General features: G+C 46.1%; 1 protein-coding gene across 3 annotated transcripts; it reads right to left on the bottom strand.

Moving 5' to 3' along the window:
- Positions 1–59: 59 nt before the first annotated feature.
- On the bottom strand, positions 60–24,650 carry LOC108090839 (myosin light chain kinase, smooth muscle). Of its 3 annotated transcripts, none has more exons than XM_017189706.2 (10): positions 24,543–24,650; positions 21,448–21,721; positions 6,872–6,962; positions 6,611–6,814; positions 4,322–4,559; positions 4,153–4,256; positions 3,527–3,679; positions 3,154–3,451; positions 2,678–2,855; positions 60–1,541 (listed from the first exon to the last, which is right to left on the bottom strand). In XM_017189706.2, the coding sequence occupies exons 2-10, from the start codon at positions 21,479–21,481 to the stop codon at positions 247–249; spliced, it is 2,595 nt and encodes an 864-aa protein (XP_017045195.1). In that variant the 5' UTR covers positions 21,482–21,721; positions 24,543–24,650; the 3' UTR covers positions 60–246. The 3 variants fall into 3 exon arrangements, with proteins under 3 accessions (XP_017045195.1, XP_017045196.1, XP_017045194.1); XM_017189707.2 differs by having other exon boundaries at positions 24,558–24,575; XM_017189705.2 differs by lacking the exon at positions 24,543–24,650 and having other exon boundaries at positions 21,448–23,425.
- Between the last annotated feature and the right edge of the window lie 31 nt (positions 24,651–24,681).

Below are 24,681 nucleotides of genomic sequence, written 5' to 3'. Positions count from 1 at the left end.
GGTAGTAAGTGAAGATGGTTTTATTTCTTGCACATTTGTGAGAGACATCCCGACCCAGGGCAACAGAGATTTTCATGTTTTTGCTTTTATTCAATAATTTAATTTCATTTATCGCTTACATCAAGTACATAAATATTAAATGGTTCCACTTGCCACCTCGTAGTTTTACCTAGCTTCCGTTAAGTCGATCTCTGCCTACATACATCTATACAAACCGGATATATACAGTGGACTCCGGGAGGGCGCCTACTTCCCCGCCGCCTTCTCCTCCAGCTGGGCCTGGATGTGCCGCACGTTGTGGCCGCCGCCGGTGTGGTTGTGCCGCTGGAAGAAGGCGTTGATGGAGCTCATGGAGCGGTACTCCAGGTTGTCGCTCACGTGCCAGTCCACGCTGATGCTCTGGTGGCGCCCCATCGGGCTGCGGATGCGGGTCTCGTTGTACTTCTCCAGCAGGTGCAGCAGGCAGTCCTTGGTGGTGTTGGCCGCCTCCTCCAGGTTCACGGTTTGATGCGTGTCCGGCAGGCCGACGGGCACGTCCCGGCTCATCTGGTTTATCCGGAACTTGGCCCGCCGACTGCTGGCCGACTCGTGGCCCGCGCTGGTGGAGATCTGGTGGCTGGAGCTGCTGGAGGCGGAGGCGCTGCTGCTGGAGATCACCTTCGAGGAGGTGGTGCTGGTTCTTTGTACATGCTGGCTGGTGGTGCTCCTGGCGTTGGAACTGCTCACCGTCTGCACGGTGGACTTGCTGCGCTGCGACTGCACCAGGGACTTGGAGGCCGAGCTGCTGCCGTTGCTCAGCTTGGGCGTCTCCTCGATGGACTGCTGCAGCCGCACCGACAGCGAGCTGACCTTGGTCTTGCCCTGGCCGTCGTCGTAGCTGCTCTGGCTCCAGGAGCTGCTGCTGGCCTGGCTTAGGAGTCCTCCCCGCGCAGTCGGCCGGCTCCAGCTGCTGCTGGCGGTGCTCTTGCTGCTCCACCGGCCACCCTCCTGGTTGACCTCGGAGGTCCTGCTGGAGCTGCTGCCGGACGGAGTTGAGGGACTGGGGGCTGGAGGAGCCGGCGGGTCGGGATCGGACTTCCCACTGTTACTCGCACTGCCGCCGTTGTTGTTGGCATCGCCCAGCTTGGTGTTGATCTCGGCCAGCATGAGCAGGTGGTCGGAGAGCTTGCGGATCTCGTCCGCCAGGTTGACCCGCTCGCCGGAGCTGCGGCGACCCAGGAGGTACGTGGTGTCCGAGTTGCGCCGGTCGAAGGTGTGCAGGTAGCTCTTCATGCTGCGCTGCTGCTGGGCGGAGGACTGGCTGCCGGAGAACTCGTCGAAGTTCTCGTTGAACAGGTGCTGTGGCGTGGGCGTGGCCGGGCTGGAGGTGGCCACCGCCGGGAACAGCTTCTCCCGGGACTCGTTGATGGGCGTGGCCACCGAGTGGGGGCTCTCGTTGTCCGCGCTCCGGGACTCGTCCTCCTCGGGCAGCTCCTCCTCCTCCTCGCCGCGCTCGTCGTCCGTCAGAGTGGCGATGGATTCGCAGGGCGAGGGCGAGCAAACTGCAAGTGGAGATGGGTCTTAGACTGGCATTTTGGGAGCATCTGGTCAGTAAGAGGTTGTGGGTTTATTGCCGAAAGAGTTAACAGACACGTTAGTGTACATGAAATGGTAATTCACACACGGAAATCATGCTAATGAGTCCAGAGAGTTGTGTAGAGTGGCTCTTGGTAACATCGAAACTTGCAAATGGGTTAGTGAGTGATCATCTACAGAAAAGGATAATTAGGCAGCTTTAAAACACGTTGATAAGGCAATGAACTTAATATTCTCAAACTAAAAAAGGAGAAAGCGACTGCCTGCCTTACTGCCTTACTTGATAAATAGTTGTATTATAATTGATCCATACGAAAGAATTACTGTTTTGAAAAAGGATAAATAAAGTGCTTTTATACACAAGGAAATAGTTATTCTCAGACTTTGAAGTTGACTCTTCCTGGCGGACAAACCACAAATGAACATGAGGCTGACTTTGGAATTTGACTGCGATCTCTGAGGATGATGGAGTTCGGAGCTGGATGTTGGGCTTACCTGGCTGGCGGACCAGAACCCGTGGCGTTACGAGTATGTGTGCTGATCGAAACCTGAACTGGGAGTCGGGTAGTTCTGGATTCTGGTAGGGATTTGGGCTTGGAAGGGGGATTGGGGAATGGGGAATGGGGAATGGGGAATGGACAGAGTTTGGATGGAATTCGGTTTCTCATCGCGAAGAAACTACAGAGAAGAACCGCTGTGCTGGAGTTTGAGTTACATATTGGATATATATATTTCAGTAGTTGTTGTCAATGGCTGTCATTATCACAGTGTCAAGTGGTTAAAGAGCTGGTCGTCCGCTACAAGGACGCCGGGCACATTGCTTACGGCTACGGTTACTTAAACATAAACAACAGTTCTGGCTGGCCAGCCGGGCCCCGCGTCCGCAAAAAGTAACTGACGACAGGGGTTAATACAGAGACGGAGGCGAGAGAGGCGGACGGGGGCTGGCCAGCCTGGTCCACATTCAAGTTAAGAACAACAATTAGTCTGACAAGTTAATCGTGTAATATACAAGTCGATCCAGTCGGAGGTGCGATGCGGATGCCTCACTTGCCGTGGATGAGGGCGTGTCGGTCGCGCTGTCGCTGGGATCCGTACTCACCTCGGGAGGAGGAGAGGCTGTCCTGGCCGTGGGTCCTGCGGGGATGCGGGTAGCTCGTCTCGCCCAGCGGCGCAATCACGTTGCCCTCCACGTCGAACACGTACGGGCTGTTCGGGTGCGTCTCCCAGCGCACGATGAAGTTCTTCAGGTTGTCCTTCGTGGCGTCCAGCTCCTTGTCCTGCAAAGAGCCAGTGGTGCGGGGTACAGTAGTCGATAGGTACTCGGGCAATATTTCTGCATTTCAAAAGTATATTTAACCATTCTTGGGCGCTATTTCGATCTGTACCTATCAATCTTAAAACCCCACTGAATTTAAATAGAGTGCACAACATTTTTGAGTACTGATTCGCATTTAAAGTAACCCTTCTTTTCGTGTACAAAGTACGCCAACCCCGACATCTCTGGGAATATGACACCTCGGTAGTCGGTGCTTGGTTCCCCTGACACCTTTCCCGTCGTTCCGATTATGTGCTCACCTCCAGGTCGGCGGAGCTGCACAGCTTGGCCAGCTCCTCGTCCTGCTGGGCTGCCTCCTGCTTGGCCTGCTCCGCCTGCACTTCCACTTCCACTTCCTCCTCCTCGTCGTCCTCGTCCTCGATGGTCTCGGTGGAGTCCTCGGAGGACTCCGAGGGAGCCGTCACCGGAGACACCGACTTCAGCCGCGACTTCGACGCCGCGGAGGCGGCCTTTGTGATGGGCGTGGCCGTGGCGGCGGTGGCCGGCCGCTGCTGGAGCCATTTGTGCTTCATGCACTCGGCGGCCGTCATCCGAGTGCTGGGGAATCGGAATCGGAATCGGAATAGAGAGGGTTAGCGGCAGGCTCTAATTAGGGAGACTGCGAACACCCACCTCAGGTCCTTCGCCAGCAGCTTGGCTATGAAATCCAGACACTCGGGGGAGATGCCGTTGAAGCACTCGTCCTCGAAGTCGTACTTCGCAATGGTTACGTTCGACATTGTCTCAATGTCGTTCTCGCCCATGAAAGGCGACAGTCCTGAGATGCTGGGTTCAGCCACACATATCGCATCGTGCGGAATCGCGGCGTTCCAAGTGTGTGGGTTCCGAGGTGTGGGAGAGTCAATAAACATGAAATGTAAAGGCAGCGTAAGCAGAATAAATAAAAACACAAAACCAACACTTAATTAACTAAATTAAATTTGCCAGGACGGGGGAGGGGGAGATACCGAACCGCCCCCTTTGATTATCACATTTTTAGCTGGAACACATTTTTAATTGGTTTCCTGCCAAGCACCTACCCTTGAGATATGAGAGCGGGGCTTGATTAAATTTCTAATTGCTGCTCTACCCCATAAACGGTTCGAAAGCATTGTGTTTCCCGAAATCTAGGGTGCGGTAAAATTAACATCTTTGGAAGAATTTTTGTTTTAATTTAATGAGCAGTGTCGAGTGTACAAGCTATGATTTAATTGCTAGGACGTGTATGGATATTATATTAGAATGTTTTCAAAACTTACAGCACATAGCATATCACACCAACACTCCACATATCGGTTCCATAGGATATACAGTCGAAGTTGACCACTTCTGGAGCGACGAACTCTGGGGTGCCGAAGAGAACCTAAAAGCCAGTCAAGGTAAAATAAGAGATTGCGTGCAAAGTATTTCGAAGCGATGGATACTTACTCTGAGTCGCTTGTCAGGATCGAACTTACGGGCCAGACCGAAGTCGATGATCTTGATGCGGTTTCCTTTCTGTGTGAGCACCAGGATATTCTCGGGCTTCAGATCCAGGTGGACTATCCCGTTGCCGTGGATGAAAGCCATGGCCTCACACACCTGGCGGATGAAGACGCGGCAGACCCTTTCGGTGAGGACGAACTCGTCGTCCACCACGCGGTCGAAGAGCTCGCCACCTTCGATGCTTTGAAAATTGAAAGAAAATTGGGTGAATCGGAGGCACGAGGAAATTAGGGAAAGGGGCATGCGAACTCTAAAAATCACATAGCAAAACATGCAAACCAAGCACCAGAAGCAGGGTTATCGCCTTTCAATTAGTGTCTCCTCCTCGTTTTTAACCATAGGTTTTAGCTTCGTGTTTAGTCACCTTACCTGACTGCCCACTCTAAACTAGTTATGTTATTTACAAGAGAACCGATTGCTCTGCCAGACACGAAAATCAGATAATCCATGAACATCCATCCGCCGAGTGACGGGCATCAACTAACAGCATGCGGATTGGATCGGGGGAATTATGTTCAGACACTCGAACAAACGTCAGCCGAGATTCGCCATTGAATTTCGACAAACACAGCACAAAACCCCTTTTAGTATTCCATCGGATGCTCATGAAAAATGTCGAAAAAACAGGAGAAAAGCCGCAGTGCATTAGTTTTTCTCTGCTTTTTCGGGTTGTTAGTTAGTTGATGCACTTCACCCCAAAATTGAGTAAATTAAAATTGCATGTGGACCTTTGTGCATTTCCAGTTTGAAATGGAATACTGTTATTACCAGATGGACAATTGCTGGCGAGTGCGGCACTTCAGGCACAGTCCGAAATAAATTGGTAAGTCCGTCGTAGTCCAATTAAAAATTAATACAAATATTCTACAAAGCAAATAAATTGAAAAAAATGTTGTGCACAAACTGATTACAATTAAGAGTATTCAAAGGCTAAACAAATGTTTCTACACAAAGTGGATAACAGCAAACGTTGATATAAATTCTCTCTAATTATTAGATAGTTGAGTATCCCACTCAATTCCATTGCCGAAATGAGATTATATTTAAGCAAAGAATATCTCCTGAAACTTTTAAGCCGTAGACAACAATGTTTAGGTATTCCTGGTAAGATATTACTTTTCGATTTAAATCTACATGAAATAGTAACACTTTGTTTGAGCTTAAAGTTTCCCTGCAGCTCGTCTCGGTGCGAGGAATTTTCTTCTTCGGAAAATATGCTGCCCGTAGTTGAACATTCTGTTATGAATATGCCAAGGATAACTATGCCAGTCAACAATTAACTTTTCCTGGGGAGGAGACAAGAACAACAAGAGCGGCAAGAACAACAGCCCAAGTTGTCCAAACTGCAGTTTCCTTGTTTTGTTGGAAATTAATTTAAGTTGACAAAGTCTTTCGGGCCTTGTCTTTGGGTCTATGAAAACGAAGCGAAATTGTTTCGTGTTTCTTTTATTTCCCCTCTGGGTGGCGGATGTGGGTCAAGGCCGTCGACTAATCAGTGGGCCAAACACCTGCCTCAATCGTTTTTATGGCCCATTAGGGCCTTAACCCATGTCTCCATTCATTTGCGAACAAAGAGCTGGGAAAAACTTTAGCGAGGCGAATAAAAGTTGCTGTAAATTTTTGTGAATGCTGCGTGCCAAGGGAAAACCTGTTGCTGAAGGCTTTTCTTTCGGACTTTGTGTGAGTGCTTTGTGTTTGGGTGTGGCAGAAAAGTTTACTAGTTTACGATAATGTGCGTACGTGTAAATCGCATTTTATGCACATTCCCACTGATTGCAAGATATTGTGTCCCGGCAACAAAGTGGCGAACAACAAAGGGGGAACAAACTGAACGAATAGTGGATCTGAGTGCGAAAGTATTCATTAGGGTGACCCGGAGTTGGTAACCAAAACTTACTTGGGGAGAAGTGAGCCATGCTGAGGAATACATTCAAGGCAATGGCCCTCTAAGATCTCAATTATACTTTGGATTTGCGGAGCGTATTCCGCGTTTTACTGCTGGATTTCCCTTTAAATTAATAGAAAATGCTTCTCTTCTCTGAGCATTCTCCTCTTCTGGCTTCCAGTTTTGTATCGTTGCATGGCTTAGAGCCTCCTCCTAAGTTTTGGTTACCAAGCGTAATCTACCCCCAAACAAATATACAGAAAGACAGAAAGGAAGTCGGTCCCACGAGACAAGACAAGCAAATCAACACATTCAGTCGCGACGCCTCGGCATCTCGGTATCCTTACAGTTCCAGGACGACGCACATCATTTTCTGATATTCGTATGCCGCGTACAATTGGATAATGAGGTGATGCTGCAATGAATTCATAATCTCCACCTCCCGCTCCACATTCCGCTTGTCCTCCCTCTTCGGGATCGGGACGAACTTGGCCGCCAGCTGCAGCCCGTTCGCCTTGTCCTTGCACTTGTACACCGTGCCGAACTTCCCGCTGCAGAGGGATACATTTGATTACTCAACGATTCCACCGAGGCTGCGGGATACTCACCGTCCCACCTCGCCCAGCACGTCGTAGAGTTTGTGGGCGTCGACGTTCCGGTTTATGGTCACATCGCGCATGGGAAACGCCGGCTCCAAAACTGCGGAAAAAGAAGAGAAGCTATTAAAAGGAGATTATAAAATAGTTCAGCAAGAACCTTTCTTAAATAGCTTTATTGGAAGAAATGAATATGAAAAAGGCCTTCAAAATTCTTCAATTTTTTTCATATAATATAATAATGTCCATAAGACATACAATGGGATACTAAAAGGTAATTATAAGTTTGGGCAAACGATATCTAATTTACACGTTTTCCATTTCATTGGCACATTTGGGTTCTTTCCCTTAAGGCCACGCAACAGTGCACCAATATGTGCTCGAAATCAACAATTTTTGGCTTCGCCTGCCATTTCATCAGTTGGCAATTGCATGGCACCCCCTTATCAGCATATCAGTCGACTGCCATAAATTGACAGACAAGGTGGGCTCCTTGGTTGGGAATGTCTCGGTCTGATTAAGACCTCAACTGCGTGATTTGATTAGATTTTCCGTTCCTGGCCAGCAGAGGGGACTCCAAGTGCCCCCCAGGCCGAGTGGGGAGTGCTGCTCTGGCAATATGGCATTTCAATCATTGCCATTGTCCCGAGCCAGTTCGGAGTGCATTTAATATCGGCTATTATGGGCATGGCCCTCACCGACTGCTCAACAACAGTTTGTGCTTGTCACATATTTTGCAGGACATATTGCACACAAGTTTTCCTGTTGTGTTCGGGGGAAACCCTTTCAGGACTCGATTCGATGTTGTGTGTATCTACAAGTTGCCAAACAAACAGAAATGACTTGATTCAATTGAATTTGTGCAGCGCAACGATATGAAATGGGGCCAACAACAGTGACGAGTGGGAATATTGTGACAAATATGGCTTTTCTTGTCTGCTTGTGGGCGGGGAGCTATGCGAGGTGGTCACCAAACTGAGTTCGGCTTTTCATATTTTTTCCCATTACGCAGGAGAGTTTTCAACTTGACATTCGACCACAATAATCCCCCGAGATTTCATCGAAGGCATGGAAACGGTTGCGTTCAAAAATTTGCAGTCGGAATTATTGATAATCCGGGAAAGGTTCATGGTAAAAGTTAACCAAGTCAGCCAGTCGTTCTGGGGGATTAACCCACTCATTGCAAGTGCTCAGAAAATCAAAGTAGACCTCTAAAATATGGGATATTAAGAGAGGGAAATACTTGCTTTGAAAGTTTTTACTACTTTAAAGAACACTTTTATATTGGGAGATGTTTAAGCTTTAAACACACTTTCACCTAATGGTTGGGAATTACCAAATGGCTGTACTCCAGCCCCAAAGGATTCAAAATTATACGACATAGACACCCCCACTTGACTGTGGCATTTAAGGGGTTAACTTGTTAGCGAGCGCCTATGAATTGATGTCATCTGCGCGGCAGCTGTCCCATTAATATGTAAATGGCGCACATAAGTATGCTACGGAAAACACGATAAATCTTTAAATCAAAGGCGAGGCAAAGTAAGAGACTTTTGCGAGTCAAGGGGAGAGAAGAGAGGAGAAAGAGAGGGGAGAGGGGAGGGGGAGTGGCCAAACTTGGCGAATTCAAAGTGAAAGTTGAGCGTCTACTGTGAATAGAAATGGAAGCTGGGCGAGCGTTCCTTCGCCATTTGTGTGCAGCGAGGCACTTGAGTCTACGAGTGTGTATGCATGCATTTGCTGCGATTGCCGAGACCTGACGCCCTTCTCCGGCCACGCCCCCTGGCCATATGCCGCTTAAACGCTTTTTGGCGCAAATTCATGCAGCGACTCGCTGAGTGAGTGAGTGCATGTGTGAGTGCAGTTGAGTGCACTCTGCCAATAATGCGCACAATTTAAGTTTCGGCAAACACGCCCAAACACTTGCATTAGAGAAGAAAATTGAAGGGGCCAGCGCTGAATGGAAGATTCGGTGAAAAGTTGCCAACTTCTCGGCCCATAACTCATGATTCAAAGGACACAAAAGAGGACTCGAAAGGGGCGACGAGATTCGAGATGTTTCATCGCTCATGAAATTCCAACATGGGCGCAGACAGACATACATTATGCACACACACTCACCCAAAATCTCCTCGAAGCTATAATATCGAAAAATATTTGAGTGTGATGTTTGTGGAAGGAATGGGAAGTAAGCAAGAGAATTAAACCTCCTAATTCGGGCAATGAAGCAACGGAAAAATAACCTAAATTAGTTAGTCAACTTAACCTTTCCAATTTCACTTGTATTAAAATCCCTTTTCTTCGCGTGTACTCATATTCATACTCACAAACGCATGCGAGGGGGCGGCAGGTAGTTCCCATTCATTTCCTGGTTCGGGCTCATGAATAAATGAATTTATACCGACTCCGCTTGGCATTTGCACCGCACCGCTTATCCAGGGACTTGGCGCGAAGGGGGCTACCGGGGCACGGCCATATGCTCTGAGGAGGCGGGGGGCGTGGCTGCGGGGGGCTGACGACCCCGATGCACAAGCCAAATGCAATCGAAATTGGACTTGAGCCGTTTGAAGTGTTTTCGTAAATCAATTTCAGTTCCATTAAGCTGCAAGATGTGCATATAATACTCGCTTCGATGCGAGGGATTCGGAGAAAGTGGAGTGAAAATATTGATGTACAAGTACTCCGGTTTGCAAATACGTGAATTCCGAATTTTACTTAAGGGACCGCTTCTTCAAATTTTAATTCAGACTCTAACCAATACCTAGTAGTATTAGCCACTTAAAAGTCTGAGCTACTCCCTCTCACATTTATCCAATTAATAATAGTTAAAATATCCAGCTACATATATACCCACTCATAATTGTTCCACGGATATTAATGATACTCATCCCGAACAATTTTTGTCTGTTGGCTGTTAAATAGGTTTCGTCTGAAGTTTGAATTGTGTCAGACATCACTTAATCTGAAGCGCTTTTATCGGCGTCTATATCCTCTCCCCGCTCCCCTCTCCCATTCCCTCGCTATCTCCATCTCCCTCCCTCCTTGGGCCAATGTGTGGGGCTCGTTCAAAAGTGCAACTCGTTGCAAATTCAATTCGAAAACTTTATAAAGTTAATTTATGCACAATATCAATAAAAATGGCTGGGCGGGAGTCGGAGATACTATATTTGCACAGCTCATTCAGTGGAGTGCCATTGGAGCTGCCGATGCAAATGGCGAACCATTTTTTTGCCAACGATGGCAATTTTTTTCTGATATGAAAATCAGCAAATTTTTCTTTGATTTGCCTTTGCTCCTTCGGTCGTCAAGGACCTGGCAGTCGAGCCCGTCCCCCCGCTCATTTCGGCAACTGTTGCCAGGCTTTCCCGACTTTCCCGACTTTCAGATTAAAAATAAAATCCGGGCGAACCGAATCCCCAGCGGAAGCGAAAAATGTTCCCCCACCCACAGCCCGTCGATTTGATGCTGCAATTTGTTTCTGTCATAAAAATTGCGTTATGTGCTTAATGAAATTTTTTAATAACACAATTTAAGGGCACGTGAGTTAGCAGGGAAAATGTGTACGGCAAATGCAAACTGTTGCACATCAAACGGCGGATGTCAATGTGCCACACATTACACAGCAACAAAGGCGGAAAAAAAACCACAAGCCAGACGTCGGCATTTTAATATGCGAGCCAACGTTACGCAATCACGAGAGTCCTGCTGGCGTTTCCTCATTGTTTATATTCGCTTTTAAAAACACTTTATTACAAGTATTCCGAGCATTTAATGGCAAGGCCAGACGGAAAGCGCACATAGTAATTCGTTTTAATACATTTCACACAGGAAGTCGCCACAGAAATCTCACCGCATTACGCTATTTGTTTCTTAAGTAAATCACTCGCTGAATTCAAGGCAGAGAATCTCCTGTCGGGAAACTGGGAAAAATCTGACATGAACAGGGGTAAAAATTTCGACCATCGGAGTTCTCGAGAATTAGGGTTCCTATTGGCAAAAAATCGGAAATCTTGGAAAAATCTGATAAGCATTTCGAAGTATGCCACTTTGGAATAGTATCATGCCAACTTTCTTGTATTTCTTTTATTGATTGTATAATTTATTTCACATTTGCACAGAGCACTATTTGAAAGCAAATATAATTATTATTAGCACACGTAATAAATAATAAACAATTGATCCATTTTGTATTTTTCCCTGAATAAATGAAAGTCAAATAGTGTTGTAATTTTCGGTTGTTTTCTGCTTTCGTAGGAATTTGGGTTTCGCTTAAAGCCGAAATAAAGCAGAAATAAATGTGTTATTCACCAAACTTTGATTTTGATTTCGGTGGCTCTTTCCTTTTTTGAATTTCCGCTTCGACTCCGAACGTAGTTGATGATGTCGAGCTATCTGAAGGCGAAAACTGTTGCAACGTGTTTGTGTTGCCAGTTGCCAGTTGCCAGTTGCCGGTGGATATTTCCCAGTTATTGTTGCTTCTGATGACGATGCTGCGGGATGTCTGTGCATTTTAATCAGCCTAAGTGCCTGGGAAATGCCATGGAATTCACGAGAATGGCAGAGCATGGCTGAAAGTGTGTGGTGGCAGAATTAAAAAATGCAAAATTTGCCTCGGCTGTGACTACGGTGCCATTTCAAATTGGTTATTACAGGTCTGCCCACACACACACACACACACACACACATACACATATACAGCCCCCATCAAATGGTCATGCATAAATGCAGGAGAAGAAAGGGGGATTCACACTTACTGTAAGCCTGGATACAATGCCACATCAAAGCAGGATGTCAATCCCGAAGCAAGCTTAAGATTGTTCATCGGAAACTGGGTCATTTCGAAACAAGATGTAAAAGGAGAGGTTCCAGAAATTCGTATTTCTTTTTAAAAATCCCTATTTGAAAGAAGGGCTTCGCTTGGAGAAAAGTAACTAGATATTTGAGATAAGTTCAAGTCCTGAAACAATCCCGAGCCCTTAGAATCCAGTGATTCCTGTCGAAGCCATCTGATTAGACAGTCGCACAATTTATTTCTCTCGAGCGAGTGCACACTTTAGATGTGTTAAACGCTCGCCGATACCAATTCAATAAATGATAAATGACAAGTGAAACTTGCGGAATTAAACCCACGTTTTTTGTTTAAACAAATTCGTTTGGGCCAGATGACAGGGGACAAATCAATACCGTGTATCCATTTATCCTGCGTGCGAACATATACGTATACGTAAATATTATACGTTCGCATTAATCCCCCTGCATATCTATATCGAATGTTTCGGCAGTATCTCAACGGCGGCAATTCATCTTCATCATTTTTTTCCCGCACGCCAAGCGTAAATCCGCTGCGACAACGCCCTGTTTTTCATCTGCGGGGCGCAGGGACAAAATGAAAATCGTTATGGAAAAATGAAAAGTAATAATCAGTGTGGGCGTGTGTTTGTGTGGGTGTGCTGGTGTGTCGGTGTCTCTCTGTATGTGTGTGTGGAGACCTTGAGCGCTTCCCGAGAACTGACTGCCGTAAAGCTCTCTGCTCTAATGCAGTGCAAAGTATTTCCACATTTTCCCCGCCCGCCGCGGCAATTTCCAGTTTATGCTGCATACTTTTGCGGCACACTTTAATTGGGCAATTGCCATTCAAAATTTATGCCAAAGTCTTTCTAACGGGATGGCATGAGGGGATAGAGGAGGGGATGTCACTTTTGGCTCCTTCTCGCTGCCAATTTACTTGCTGATGCAATTTTATTTTATTTTATTCAGTTCATTTTCGCTGGCTCTCGCAGCTCTGACACAATGAAATTAGCATTAGAAATTTGTATGCATGTGTCGCGCTCCTATTTTTTTATCCCATTACCAGGCTCATTCAATTGGAATTTTCATTTCAGCTTATTTCGCTTTTAATTTAGTCATTTGCTCGCTGAGGACCAGCCAGTTATTCCGAAATATCAGTCGCCCGAACATCACCCATACGCGCTGTGTGACGGTGCGGCCCTCTCCTTTCTTGGATCGCTTTGTGGCGCTTTTCCGAGGGTTTCCCTGCCCACCACCCCCTGTCCTCGTGGCTATCCTTTTACACATTCATTACGCTGGCTTTTGTGGGCACACACATAATCTCCGGCCGGCTGTGTGGGTGAGCTTTTCGCGCTTATAATCAACGCCGCCATTCGAGGAGCGCGAGTGTGTGGGATTTTCCATTTTGTTTTCCCTTTAATCACCGAAAGTCGAGCGGTGCGACGACGCTTTAAGGGCACTGCAGTGGTGCCGAGCTTAAACTGACCCTAAAAACGCCGAGCCTGCAGGAGAGTGCCTGCTAATTGATCGATGTGAGCACAGCAATTCCGAGCCAATTCCGAGCCAGTTCCGAAGTTCAACAATGGGCCAAAGGACATCGCAAGGGGACCTCTGCACTGCAGGCTCCAAGGATAAACACAAGCATTTCTGGCCTCTCTGCCGTGTCATCAGCAACTGGAAGGGGAAATCTGGGAAGTCGGGGAAAGCCTGCTCTAAATGCAAAACAATTTCAGGCCAGTCTAACGACGCACCCCGCAGTGAACTCATTAAAACTTTCTACCCAGCCTGCAGCCTGCAACCTGCAACCTGCAACAAAACGGCGTCAAAGAGCGCGTTGCGATGGAAGTTCAAAACCGTTTGACTGCTGAGCTCAACGGCGAGTGCCTCAAATGGGAAAAGGAGCCGATTGCATTCGCTGGCGGCAACTCAACTCGGCGTTTAATTAATTTAATGAGCGACGTGAGGCCGCCGCAGACACCTCTTGCCAGCGCTCATAAATGACTTTCTGCCCCGGCTCCTGGGCCACATCCCATTTGCCCATTTCCCATTTCCCATTTCCCATTTCCCATTTGCGATTCGCCATTCGCCGCTGCCACTCGCCATTTGCCTGCTGTTCATGCCTACCATCGTGGTCGAAGCATTAGAATATCTTGAACTGCAACTCGACACTGTTCAAATATTACAAGCAACATATGCGAATCATTTGCTGAAACTCTAACAATCGCTTTGTATCAGGATCTTCTTTATTGTGTTCTTTTATAACTTTCAAAACGAACTGCCTGTTCAGCTTCTTACTCTCTCGAGAGAGCACATCCTCTCTCGAAAGATCGTAAGTGTGACCAGCGCTTACAATAATAAATAATATGATAATATAATAATAATGACATTAATAATATAAGTTAATATACATAACTAATACCCAGCCTGTTACACATTATTTCCTATAGTGAATAAAGTATCTCTTTTAATCAGTTACTATTCCTGTGCCCTCTGCTGTACCGAACTACGTGTGGATTTGGGTGACAGGTGGGTTGGGTCCAAGGCATCAGCTGAACTCGTTAGCGTAAAATTCTGAAATTTTGCGAATTTTGTCAATAAACTAGCTATCCATGGTCGCTGTTGATGGCGGTTAGTGAGCGACGGGCGCTTAGTTAATTATCGGCTCCCGATGGCATCCCGTTCAAAGTGTATTAATTTATGAGTGCAACACAAAGGCCGGCGCCACTGCCACTGGCAGCATTCCGTTCTCCCTGGGAAATTCGGTGAAAGGCTTGGCACACTGGGCTGAATTTAAGACATTTGCGGCGTGCATTCCGCAGATTAAATCCCTAAACCGCAAATACTTTAAGGGCTCGGACCGGAGCAGCTGCCAAAACAAATGGATTAAAAAGCAGACAAAGGCAGCCATTGCGAGAGATATATTCGTGTTTTCTATATCTTTTCCCGGCCGAGAGTGTGTGTGTGTGCGAGAGTGTGTGTGTAGGCCAACCCAGCGGGAAAAACCTGTGGAAAATATGCTATTTTCCTGTGCTTTCTTCATACAAGCGGAATGTGGAAAAACCCCTTTACCCCTTACATTTTTGCCGTCTCTCCTTTCAAAATACACGGGGGTGACACAAAAATGAAGGGGTAAAGGGAAAAAATCCAGTGGACCTACAGCTGCTGAATGCAGGACAAAATCCACTGGACCTACAGCTGCTAAATGCAGGACAAAATCCAGTGGACCTACAGCTGCTGAATGCAGGGCAAAATCCACTCGTTTTTGTACTGAAAAAAACAGTGGAAATCTGGCTGCTTAACGCAGGACAAAATCCACTGCTTTTTGACCTTCCCGCTTTACAGAATTTCCACAATAAAAAATAATACTTTTTAATTTGGTATATGCATTTATTAATCTATTTACAGTCCAAGGTCCTTTATCATAAATATTGTTGTATGTTATTATTTGCCTTTGTGAACGGTGAACGCAGATCATCTTGATATTGGGGAAGACTGTAATTGTCGTTTCTGAGTGACTCTGAAAATAAAAACCATAATATGTTAATATATTACACATTAATACATATATAAAAAGTAATGGGAAAAATGGAGAAATTTAGAAAAATAAGTAATAAACATAGTAAAAAGCATGGGGACAGGGCTGTTGAAACTTATTAAAAATTTAGTGAGTACTTACAAATTCTTCTGGATTGGCTTCGGCATCGGAGTCCAAATGGCCGAGTTCTTCAAATGACGAAATCGAATTGTCCGCTTGCGCCTGTTCAGATTTGCCGTTAATATTAACACAAGGGCCAGAATCTTTGAAGTCGAATCTATTACAAACCCTAAAAAAAACATAGTTTGTTCTTTTAAAATTGAAAAATAAATTTAAATGAATTATTATTTTATTATTATATGAATTATTATATGAATTACTTGACAAACGCCTCCGGCGGCTAAATTGTAGTTTTTGGAAAAATGCCTATGTTCACCATATCCGTAACGCTGAAATAAGGATATACATACAAACAAAAATATTTATGTTATAACTTACCTTTATCTTGTTTTTTAAGATTAACACAACGTTTTTTCAGTTTTTACACTTTTTGCACGAAATTTTATACTGATGTGACCGTGCATCATAACATAATTTATAACAACATTCCGAAGAAAGACAATAATTAGTCACAACTTCGTTGTAACTTATGGTCATATTCAGAAACCCACCCCATTTAGCGGTCCGAAATTATTTACCCCTTCCCAACGCCTGCCAAAAGAAGTAGGTTTTCATCTATCCCTACCCCTACGCCTGCTAAAAGCAGTAGGTTTTCCACTGGTTTTTTCAGAACAAAAAAACCTACTTCCCACTTTCCCGCTGGGAATGGTCGCATAAATCAAAGACGCAGAGCGAAGAGTGCGGCTGTCTCGGAAAACCCAGAGGGGATTGCGAATGTGCCGAGCAGTGCGAACACATATTTGCACTCAAATCGAATTGCACTTGTTCGGGGCATAATTGAATAACAACTGTGAATGGCGGAGAGCGAGGCGTTCTAAAAATGCCGACCGGAAGTGGAAGTGCCGCTTACACATGTCTGCATATCGCATATAGCATATAGCACATAGCATATAGCATATAGAATATAGCATATGGCATATCGAATATTCTGCGGGGGGGAGTGTGCCCGCCCATAAATAATTGGCCAGCTCTGCGAATTAGTTGCGGCGTCAGCAAGATAAATCAATTAACGCGCGGCAAAAACAAAGCAATTAATCAAGATGCAGGTTCTAGTGCGAGTGGATCGGAATCTGTGGCATCGGGAGTACACAGCGAGGTAATTGAAAGGTCATCGGTTCAGTGACGGCCACATGCTGCATGTTCGCACGCGCTTCTGCCAACAATTTGTTAAAATTTAACGCTTTATTTACTGCCCGACTGTCTACCCTGGATTCGTCCCCGTACACTGAGAGAAAATCGGATTGAACCCGACTCTGTGCACTCGCAGTTTGTATCTCTTGATTTGATAGAATTGATTGGGTGCGATAAATGGATTTGTAGTTGCTTTCCGTTTGGTTCCTCCTCTTTTTTCACCGTGTGTCCCGCCTTTTTGCACATCCTCGAAGTGCTGACACGTGGAACTGCAAAGGCAATGTATCTGTGCTGTTGCAGTTGTATCCGTGTCCTGGCTGAGCGACAGTTTGACATCTCTAAATAAAGTTTGCACTTGCTGGCTACGTGGGCACAGCCAACACACCCACCACATTCACACCCACTCAAACACACACATACATGCATACAGCAGACAGACACGCACACAGATGCGGGGAAAATAAAAGGGAGATGAACACCCAGTGGGGCACGTTTGACAATTTAATGGTGTTGAGGTTATTTATACAATACGCTCGCTGCAAGCACTCAAATATTCAGTGACCGGCAGCCAATGTCCGGCAGTCGGTTAAAGTGCCGCTTTAATGGCTTAAACTAGTCCGTTTAACTACAAGTCAAGCCGATGGAACGCTTGTGTTTTGGTTTAATCTTATCGAAGCGATTAGCAAGATATAAGTCCGCTATGGCTTAACTGAAGCAAGTGAGTTCATGATATTATGAAGAAAGTACTTTAAATATAGAAAACCAGTCATAAGATATTAGTATGACAAGAGCTGCTTAATGTTTTATGGGACATAAAGTATAACTAAAATGCGGTTACTAGTCATCGAACTTTTAAATAGCACTAAGAATTAAGGATATAAAAGAGAGAATCTATTTGAAGTCATTTTGGAACCACGACCTCATTTCCAACCCTCTCAACAAGTTCGAATTGCATTTCAGCCCCTCGCGAAGGACGAAGATTGACAGGACAGCTTCCGACAGGCGGCAGGATCCTTCGTCCTTCGTCAGTCTCCGCCCTCGCGGATGGGATAAGGATACTCGCACTTGCAGCTCGAGAATCCCGCTGGTGGCAACCAGCGCATTACTCTTGGCTGCTACAGTTTATGGGCTTTAATTTAATTTCAGTCCGAACGGGAAAAGCGCTGAATTAACGATCTGTTTGGCCACATAAAGGCGATTACCGAGCAGGAGCGACTCGCGGATGCTGGAGGGGATTGGGAGCACCCGACGAGTTATGGGACTTTAAATACCAGGGGCTGGTCGGCAATTAAATATCGCAATATCGCAACAATCAAGGGATCCCGAGCCAAAGAGCTGCGATTCGGCTGTCAGCACTTTATTAGCTGGGAAACTGACGAGCTGGCTGCGTAATGGAGGTCCCATGGAACTCGGTTGCCCATAAATCAGCGGCATGGGAAATTACCAAACGAATGATGTTTACTGCTGGAATGCAAATAGAATGACCTGCATGACGGGCAAAGGCGAGTGCAAGGCTGCTAATAAATAAAAACACACCGGTTTGCGCCATTTACATAATTTTGATTATTTTCGCTGGATGCGAGCGGTGTCCTTAGCCCGAATAACATTTGCAGTTGCCATTTGGCATTCGACATTCGGCATTTGGTATTTGGTATTTGGGTTGCTTTGGGGTTGTTTTGCTGCGGTTTTGCCCAACCCGTTGGCATTATGGAAATTTCCGTTTGTCATTTTGGGGCGCGAAGTGTCTACATGCAAATTGAGTTGCAGCAGCAGCAGCAGATCCCCTCGGCTCACTCAGCTCAGCTTTCCCCCCCGAACGTTCGACCGTCGAGAGTTGTTTGTTTGGTTTGCATTTGGCAAATGCAATCTTAGCAGGGCTTCCTGCCGCCCGTCTGCCAATACATTAAATTGCAATTTTAATTTGTTTAGCATGCGGCACTGGCGTCCTGCATCTGAATCTGCATCTGCAGCTGCACCACATGGCGTATGCGTTATAATCGCACAGCCCCTGCATACATGCACTCCACGCCGTGTCTGCATTTTTAATACTGCCATTCCATCCACTCCACTCCACTCCATTCGAATCCAATCCACCTGCAGCTGCGGCCCACAAGCTGCCGGAGATACTTTCGCATTAAAGATTTAAGCGACATTGCAGGAGAGTCGGGCACAAAAATGGATTTGGACTTGCTTTCCAGCGGGCAGCACATCTGAGGCAGATTCGCAATCGGTTGCCCACTTGTGCCGAAATGCCTTGGGGCCAAATTAAATATTCTGCAAATTGTTATGCTCCCCAGATACAAGCAAATTAAATGTCTCTTAATCTGGCTTCGCCCAGACGGGTTAATAAATATTCCCTTTCGGTCGCCGTGGAGGCACACATAAATTCAGAAATTTGGTTGCAGGCCAAAAGCAAACGAAACGTAATGCAGTACTCATACGTATATGTGCGGAATTTAGAGGGGGTAGGGAAAATGTCTGACATGATCTGAGGAAATCAGGAAACGCGCGGCATTTACATAATTACTGAATTACTAAATACCACAAATGATCGAGTTCTGGCCGCGTTTCATTAAAAGCCCGAGCGCCCAAGAGTACAGAGTAGAGTCCGAGTACAGAGACCCCGCGATGAGGCAGAGTCGAGGAATGCGCCACGTCAAGTGAAGTGAATATCAACGAACGACCTTCAACATGAAATGCGACGTAAAATAAACTTATCTCAATTATATACGCCACCAGATCTATATACTCGGCCGCCTCTCCGAGGAAATCGGATGGATTCGCGGATTCGCGGTGCGGGCGAGTAACTTTCAAGACGCCACTGAGAGATTCTTTCGGCCCGCCGTTGCCGCTGCTTTGGTTTACATTCACCATTCAGCATTCAGCATTCACCTTGGCAGCGCAGTTCGAATCCAAAGCAAAATACGAGTTTATTTTTGAATATTTTCAGTCGGCGGTGGCGAAAAAAAGAAATGAGAAATGCTTCCCTCCAACCGGCAGGCCTCCCTAAAACGAACGCATCGTTAATAAGTTAAGGGCCAGGGCTCGCAAATCACTGATTGACTATCGATTTTGCACACCCACTTCTGCCAATCTTCAGTTGGTTTTATCTGTAAGTGAGTATATATCCAAGGATATAGAGCGGAATTTAAAATATGTATAATATTTTAATAGACTTCACTGTTTGCAACGAAGAGTGGTTTCCAAAGATTGTTTGAATGGGAAATGTTTATAATGTATTTCGGGACCAGTTGTTTTTCAATTCGAATATATTATTCATTCTTATAAATCTTCACTGTGTGCAGCGAATTCTTCCTAGCAGAGAAATATGTATATTTCGCTCATCTAATGACGCTACAATCAGGCGCTGGCCAGCATTTTTATGCAGATTTCTTGTTTAAATATTTATACAATATCGGCGTGCTCCCCTGCCTTCAGGGCAAACAATAAACGCTGGAAAATGTATAAAACGAACTACATTTAAAATATAATAGGAGCCGCTTGTCTGATTTATTTGACTAGAGTTTGTGTATACAAAAGGGGAAAAAATCGTGAAAATATTTTTATTAAAAGTCCACGTGTTGGTTTTCCCTGCGGTTTGGCAATTTCCGCTGGTAATGCTTTCATTTCCTCTCCGGTTAAAGAGTCTTTTTTCCGAAGACTTGCCCTAATTGCCCAGACGAGCTGGGGAAAGGAAATTGAGAAATCGGCTTATGCGCCATTAGCACATTATTCAGCTGAGACAAGCCCAAGATAGCCCTGCACTCGGAAAAGTGTTTTCACCGGGGAAAAGGTCGGCCAATCGGTCAGGTTGCCACCTTTGCCGCAGGTAGACAGGCATTTCCGTTTGTTGTTATATGCCAATTTTGGAAAACTGCCTGGGAAAACTGCAAACGCGTTACCCTTTTCCCGGCCGACTGTGTGGATTGGATGGCACTAAATCAGGCGGGTTCTGCTCCGCTCGTGTTACGAGTTTTTTTTCGGGCCGGGTTCCTTTCATTTTTGGAATTGCCCGACGCTGGACATTTTTCATGCCAACCCGAAGCCCCCGCCCCCGCCCACTTCCCCTTCCTGGTGGCCCAACTACTTGACACTTCCTTTTCCCCTCGGAAGCCTGGGCTTCTCTGCCACTCGCCTTTGTCTCCGAGCGCCTAAGCCACTGGAAACACAGTTACCGCAGTTGCCCAACGCTCATCGGGTGTGACATTTATCCTTCATCGTCTGCCCTTCCCTTCGGCTTCAGTTCAGCTTTAATTCGCCAGACAAAAAATAAATTCGGCCCTCTTTTGTTTTATGCGTGAAATTTATTGCTTCTGACAATGGGAACGGCGTCGCAAATGTTTCCTGATCACAGTTCGCCTTATCTGGTCCCTTTTCGCCCCCACTTTTCCGCTTTTCCCAGCACTCACTGCCGTATTTTATTGAAATTCATGTATTTTTAAAAGCCCACTGCCCGGGATGCGGCTCTAAATCGTTTAAGCATTTGTTTCCACCATTCACAGCTTGATTTCGCCAGATCCGCTCTGCAGTTGTGCTCGGCTTGTTTTTTATCTGTGCATAAAAGTTAATGTTTTGCATCGACATCGCCATTCCCATCGCCATCGGCATCATCGGCCGAAATGTTTATTGTTTTGGCCCTGTATTAAAGCGTAGTTAGCTGCTGATAAGTTAAATGGCCAAAAAGGAGGGATCGAAAACAGCTGCTAAGCCGTAGATTTGGGCTGATTTGATTTGTCTATTTGCAGTTTGGCTTATGTGGACTTTGGGGAAGAGGCAATGGAAAGAGTTATCGCCCCAATCTCTGGCAAGGAATCTACAATAATTACACTGGCTGATTGACACATTTATCAGTTAGGAGTACACATATAGCGAATCGCTGACGACGACTCTTATCACAGCTCGCTATACTATAGCCCTTATCGGGGTTTCGGCTTTTGCAGAGCTGCAGACTTACCACCTTCCGGCTCTGAGTCATCTATGTAGATCATGTTGCTGCGTCGCTTGCCGCCGGCTACCCGCAATCGCTGACCCGTTGTGCTGCTGCTGGCTGAACTGGATTATCCACGAAACTTTCCCGCACTCACTCCCTTGATTTTAGTGTTTGTTTCTCGCTTGGTTTTTCACAATACCTAATGGCTTCTGTAATTACTCATCACTCAACATTTTGCGCGTTTGCGTTTTCACTTCACTGGCTGCATGGACTCCGCCGAACCACTTGGTTTTGCGCACTTAAAAAATGGCACAAAGAACGATTCTTTATTTATAGCTGGTATGGCTGGTCGGCGCGCACCACGTTGCGTATGCTTGATATTAGCGCAGAATTCGGTTGCCAGCGCCACTATTCGCTATCCGCTATTCGCTATTCGGTATTTCGCTATTGCTATGGCTATTGTGTCATCGCGAGCGAGCGTTTTGCCTCAAACTGTTCTGGCCTGGCCCACACTATTTGATTTGAGCTGTTTTCGCTGCCGCTGCCACTGCCGCTTCTGCCGCTGCCTTTTGCCAATACGGTTCCTTTGTGGTTTGATGTGCTTTCGCCTGATAACTGCCGCACTGAGAGAAACGCTCGATCGACTCTCCGCGTTCGCGTCTATAAATAAACAAACACAGGCGCAAATATAGGGGCAAACCTCGGCCGCACATCCACACACACACGGCTATTTGTATTGGCTTCGTTCCGTATAAAAATAAATTGCAGAGCCATTTGTTCGCTCCGCTCTCTTGGCCATCCGCTCGTTTGCGGCTTGTTTTCGTACGCGAATGAAAATCATTTCGCCTGTTGTCGCCTGCCGCATTTTCTACACTTTTTCCCGTATTCTTTTTGGCAACAGAACGGCTAAATGCGACATTAGTATGAGTTCCTGTTCTAGCAGATTTTTCAGTGCTCTCGCCCGATTCCCATTCCCATTCCCAATTGTCACTCATCAGCAACTTGTTGCCCTGTGCTTGTCATATTTGGCTAAATCACTTCTTGGCTACCTTTATACTAAAAACTTTTAGCTGCTAATGTAGGTGTTCAGGCAACAAATTAATTGAGTACAACAATTAATAACAGAGACAAATTTATAGGGCATTTATTCGCCCGTTTTCAAAGATTGTAGGAACATTCCAAGCTGCTTACAGCTCATCATTTATAAAAGAATTCATTTGCGAGCTTTGGGTACATAAAGAAACGCGATAAACACAGCCGTAAATCTCTGGCATTCCAATCTCCTGCCACTATTTCCCATGTCTCCCGAAAGTGCATGTTTCCCATTGTGTCTGCTACAGGTGTGAACTATAAATAATGGCAAAGCCGGCAATTATCCAGCCTCGTTATTAAATTATGCCCGTCTATATTTATATGGGTTACGGGTACGTGGTTCCCGTCTTTCCCGAAGCCGTAGACTGTTCCGTATCTTATCAAACGGAAGAAAGCCCGTCGGCGGAACGGGGGGCATGCGTCATGGTCGCACACGAAGTCAAACATAAATAGATTGCACAGTGGCACCAAGTACGCCGCTTGGGAGTGGATTTTCTGCCAGATAAGGTATTTCTTTCCCGCTATTAGTATTTCGAGAAGTAAGCAAACTTTTTGCTGTGATATATCGAATCTATCGAATTTTTAAAAACCTAGTTAAATTCAGACTCACATACGCTTTTAGGTTGCTGTGATAGCGAACATTTTGATGGCCAATGGCTTGTATTTCCTACTCTGTTTCCATGGCTGACTCTCTGTCTAATTGGTTGGCGGTGGGTGAGAATGGTAGTGGGATGGCTTAAATCGCTTTAAGAGTGCCAGTGCCTCATAAACAATAACAAAGGCTGAGCCGAAAGCGAACAAGCCGAAGCCTTGGCCATAAAATTACGTATACGCGCAGTTGGCAGCTGCAGCCATAGAACTTCCCACTTTCCGCTCCCCACTTTCCGCTTCCCACTTTCTGCTTCCCACTTTCCCCTCCCCACTTTCCCCTCCCCTCTTTCCCCTCCCCACTTTCCCCGCACTCTCTCCACTCCGCCGATTCGGTCAGTCGCCTCCGCCGGCGGCAGAGGCAAAGGCAAAAAAACAAAACGCCGCCAGGTCGAGCCACTTGATGCGAACGTGCCCGGACAACGGTGTGTGGTTGGAAAACGTGTGCCCGAAACTCCTCCAATTCCGAATCCCGAAACCCCAATCCCCAATCCCCGAACCCACTAGCCCAGCCACCCACAGATGGCCACTCCAGGCCTTAAAGTTTTCGGCCAGAGTCCAAGGCAAACAGAGCGGCTGGCGCGCTAAGCTGCGTTTTGATTTGCAGCAGGCCAAGTGGTCAGGGCTGTTGGCCAGAAATTGGTTTGGGCCCCAATCCTCCCCGCTTTCACGTCACGGGCTTCCGCTCCTGGCTGCGCTTTGAATAATGCAAATCCCTTAAATGCGCTAAACGCAGCTGGCAGTCGCTCCTCCTCTCGTTTTTTTCGCTTCGATTGAAAACTGCGTTGGCGGCACGTTTTGTTTTAGAAACTGCTCTGCCTTGGGGTTGAGTTACTCGTTTGATTGACACTTTGATATTTGAATGTTGCACAACATACTGACTTATTATGCAGAGATCGATTAATATCCTATTAATATGTGTATGTATACATTGCAAATCACTTTGTTTGGATAAATTAAAAGATAGATGAAGTTATAAACGCAATCCCCAAAATATCTATACAGGAATAGGGAGTAGTGCAATTAGTTTCCTCCCATTTTACTAAATCCTAATCTCGGGCAAGGGAAACGAGAGTTCTTCACAGAGCGAGGAAAACTTTTCACTACAATTTAGTTGATTTGTTGGTGTTTCGCTCGCTTGTCGTTGTCACTGCAGTTTATGTTGTTCTGCCCTGTTTTCTGTTTGTTTTTGGGTTTGTTCCGACTTCGCACCTTGTCGGCCAGGTGAAAAGGCCATCGTTATTGGGAGCCGGTGTTGTGGCAGCACCACAGCTTCTGCTGCCGCTTTGGGGTGCACCGAATTGTTTAGATGTGCCCACGCAGCAATATTTTCACTTTGCCATGGCTTTTTACCGAATTTTTCGTCGAAAACTTTTCACCTTGCGAATGTTTACATATCAGTGCGAACTGCCGCTCCGCTTGATTTTTTGGAAAATTGACAAATTCCGCCGGCCGACAACTGGCAACTCGTCTTCCCTCTCGCTCATTGCACGCGCAACTGTTTCGGAATGCTCGAAA

Source organism: Drosophila ficusphila, unplaced genomic scaffold (assembly GCF_018152265.1).
Source record: "Drosophila ficusphila isolate 14025-0441.05 unplaced genomic scaffold, ASM1815226v1 contig_414, whole genome shotgun sequence".
NCBI lineage: Eukaryota > Metazoa > Arthropoda > Insecta > Diptera > Drosophilidae > Drosophila > Drosophila ficusphila.
Note: the sequence above shows the minus strand (reverse complement) of the source record. Positions and strands in the feature narration are given on the sequence as shown.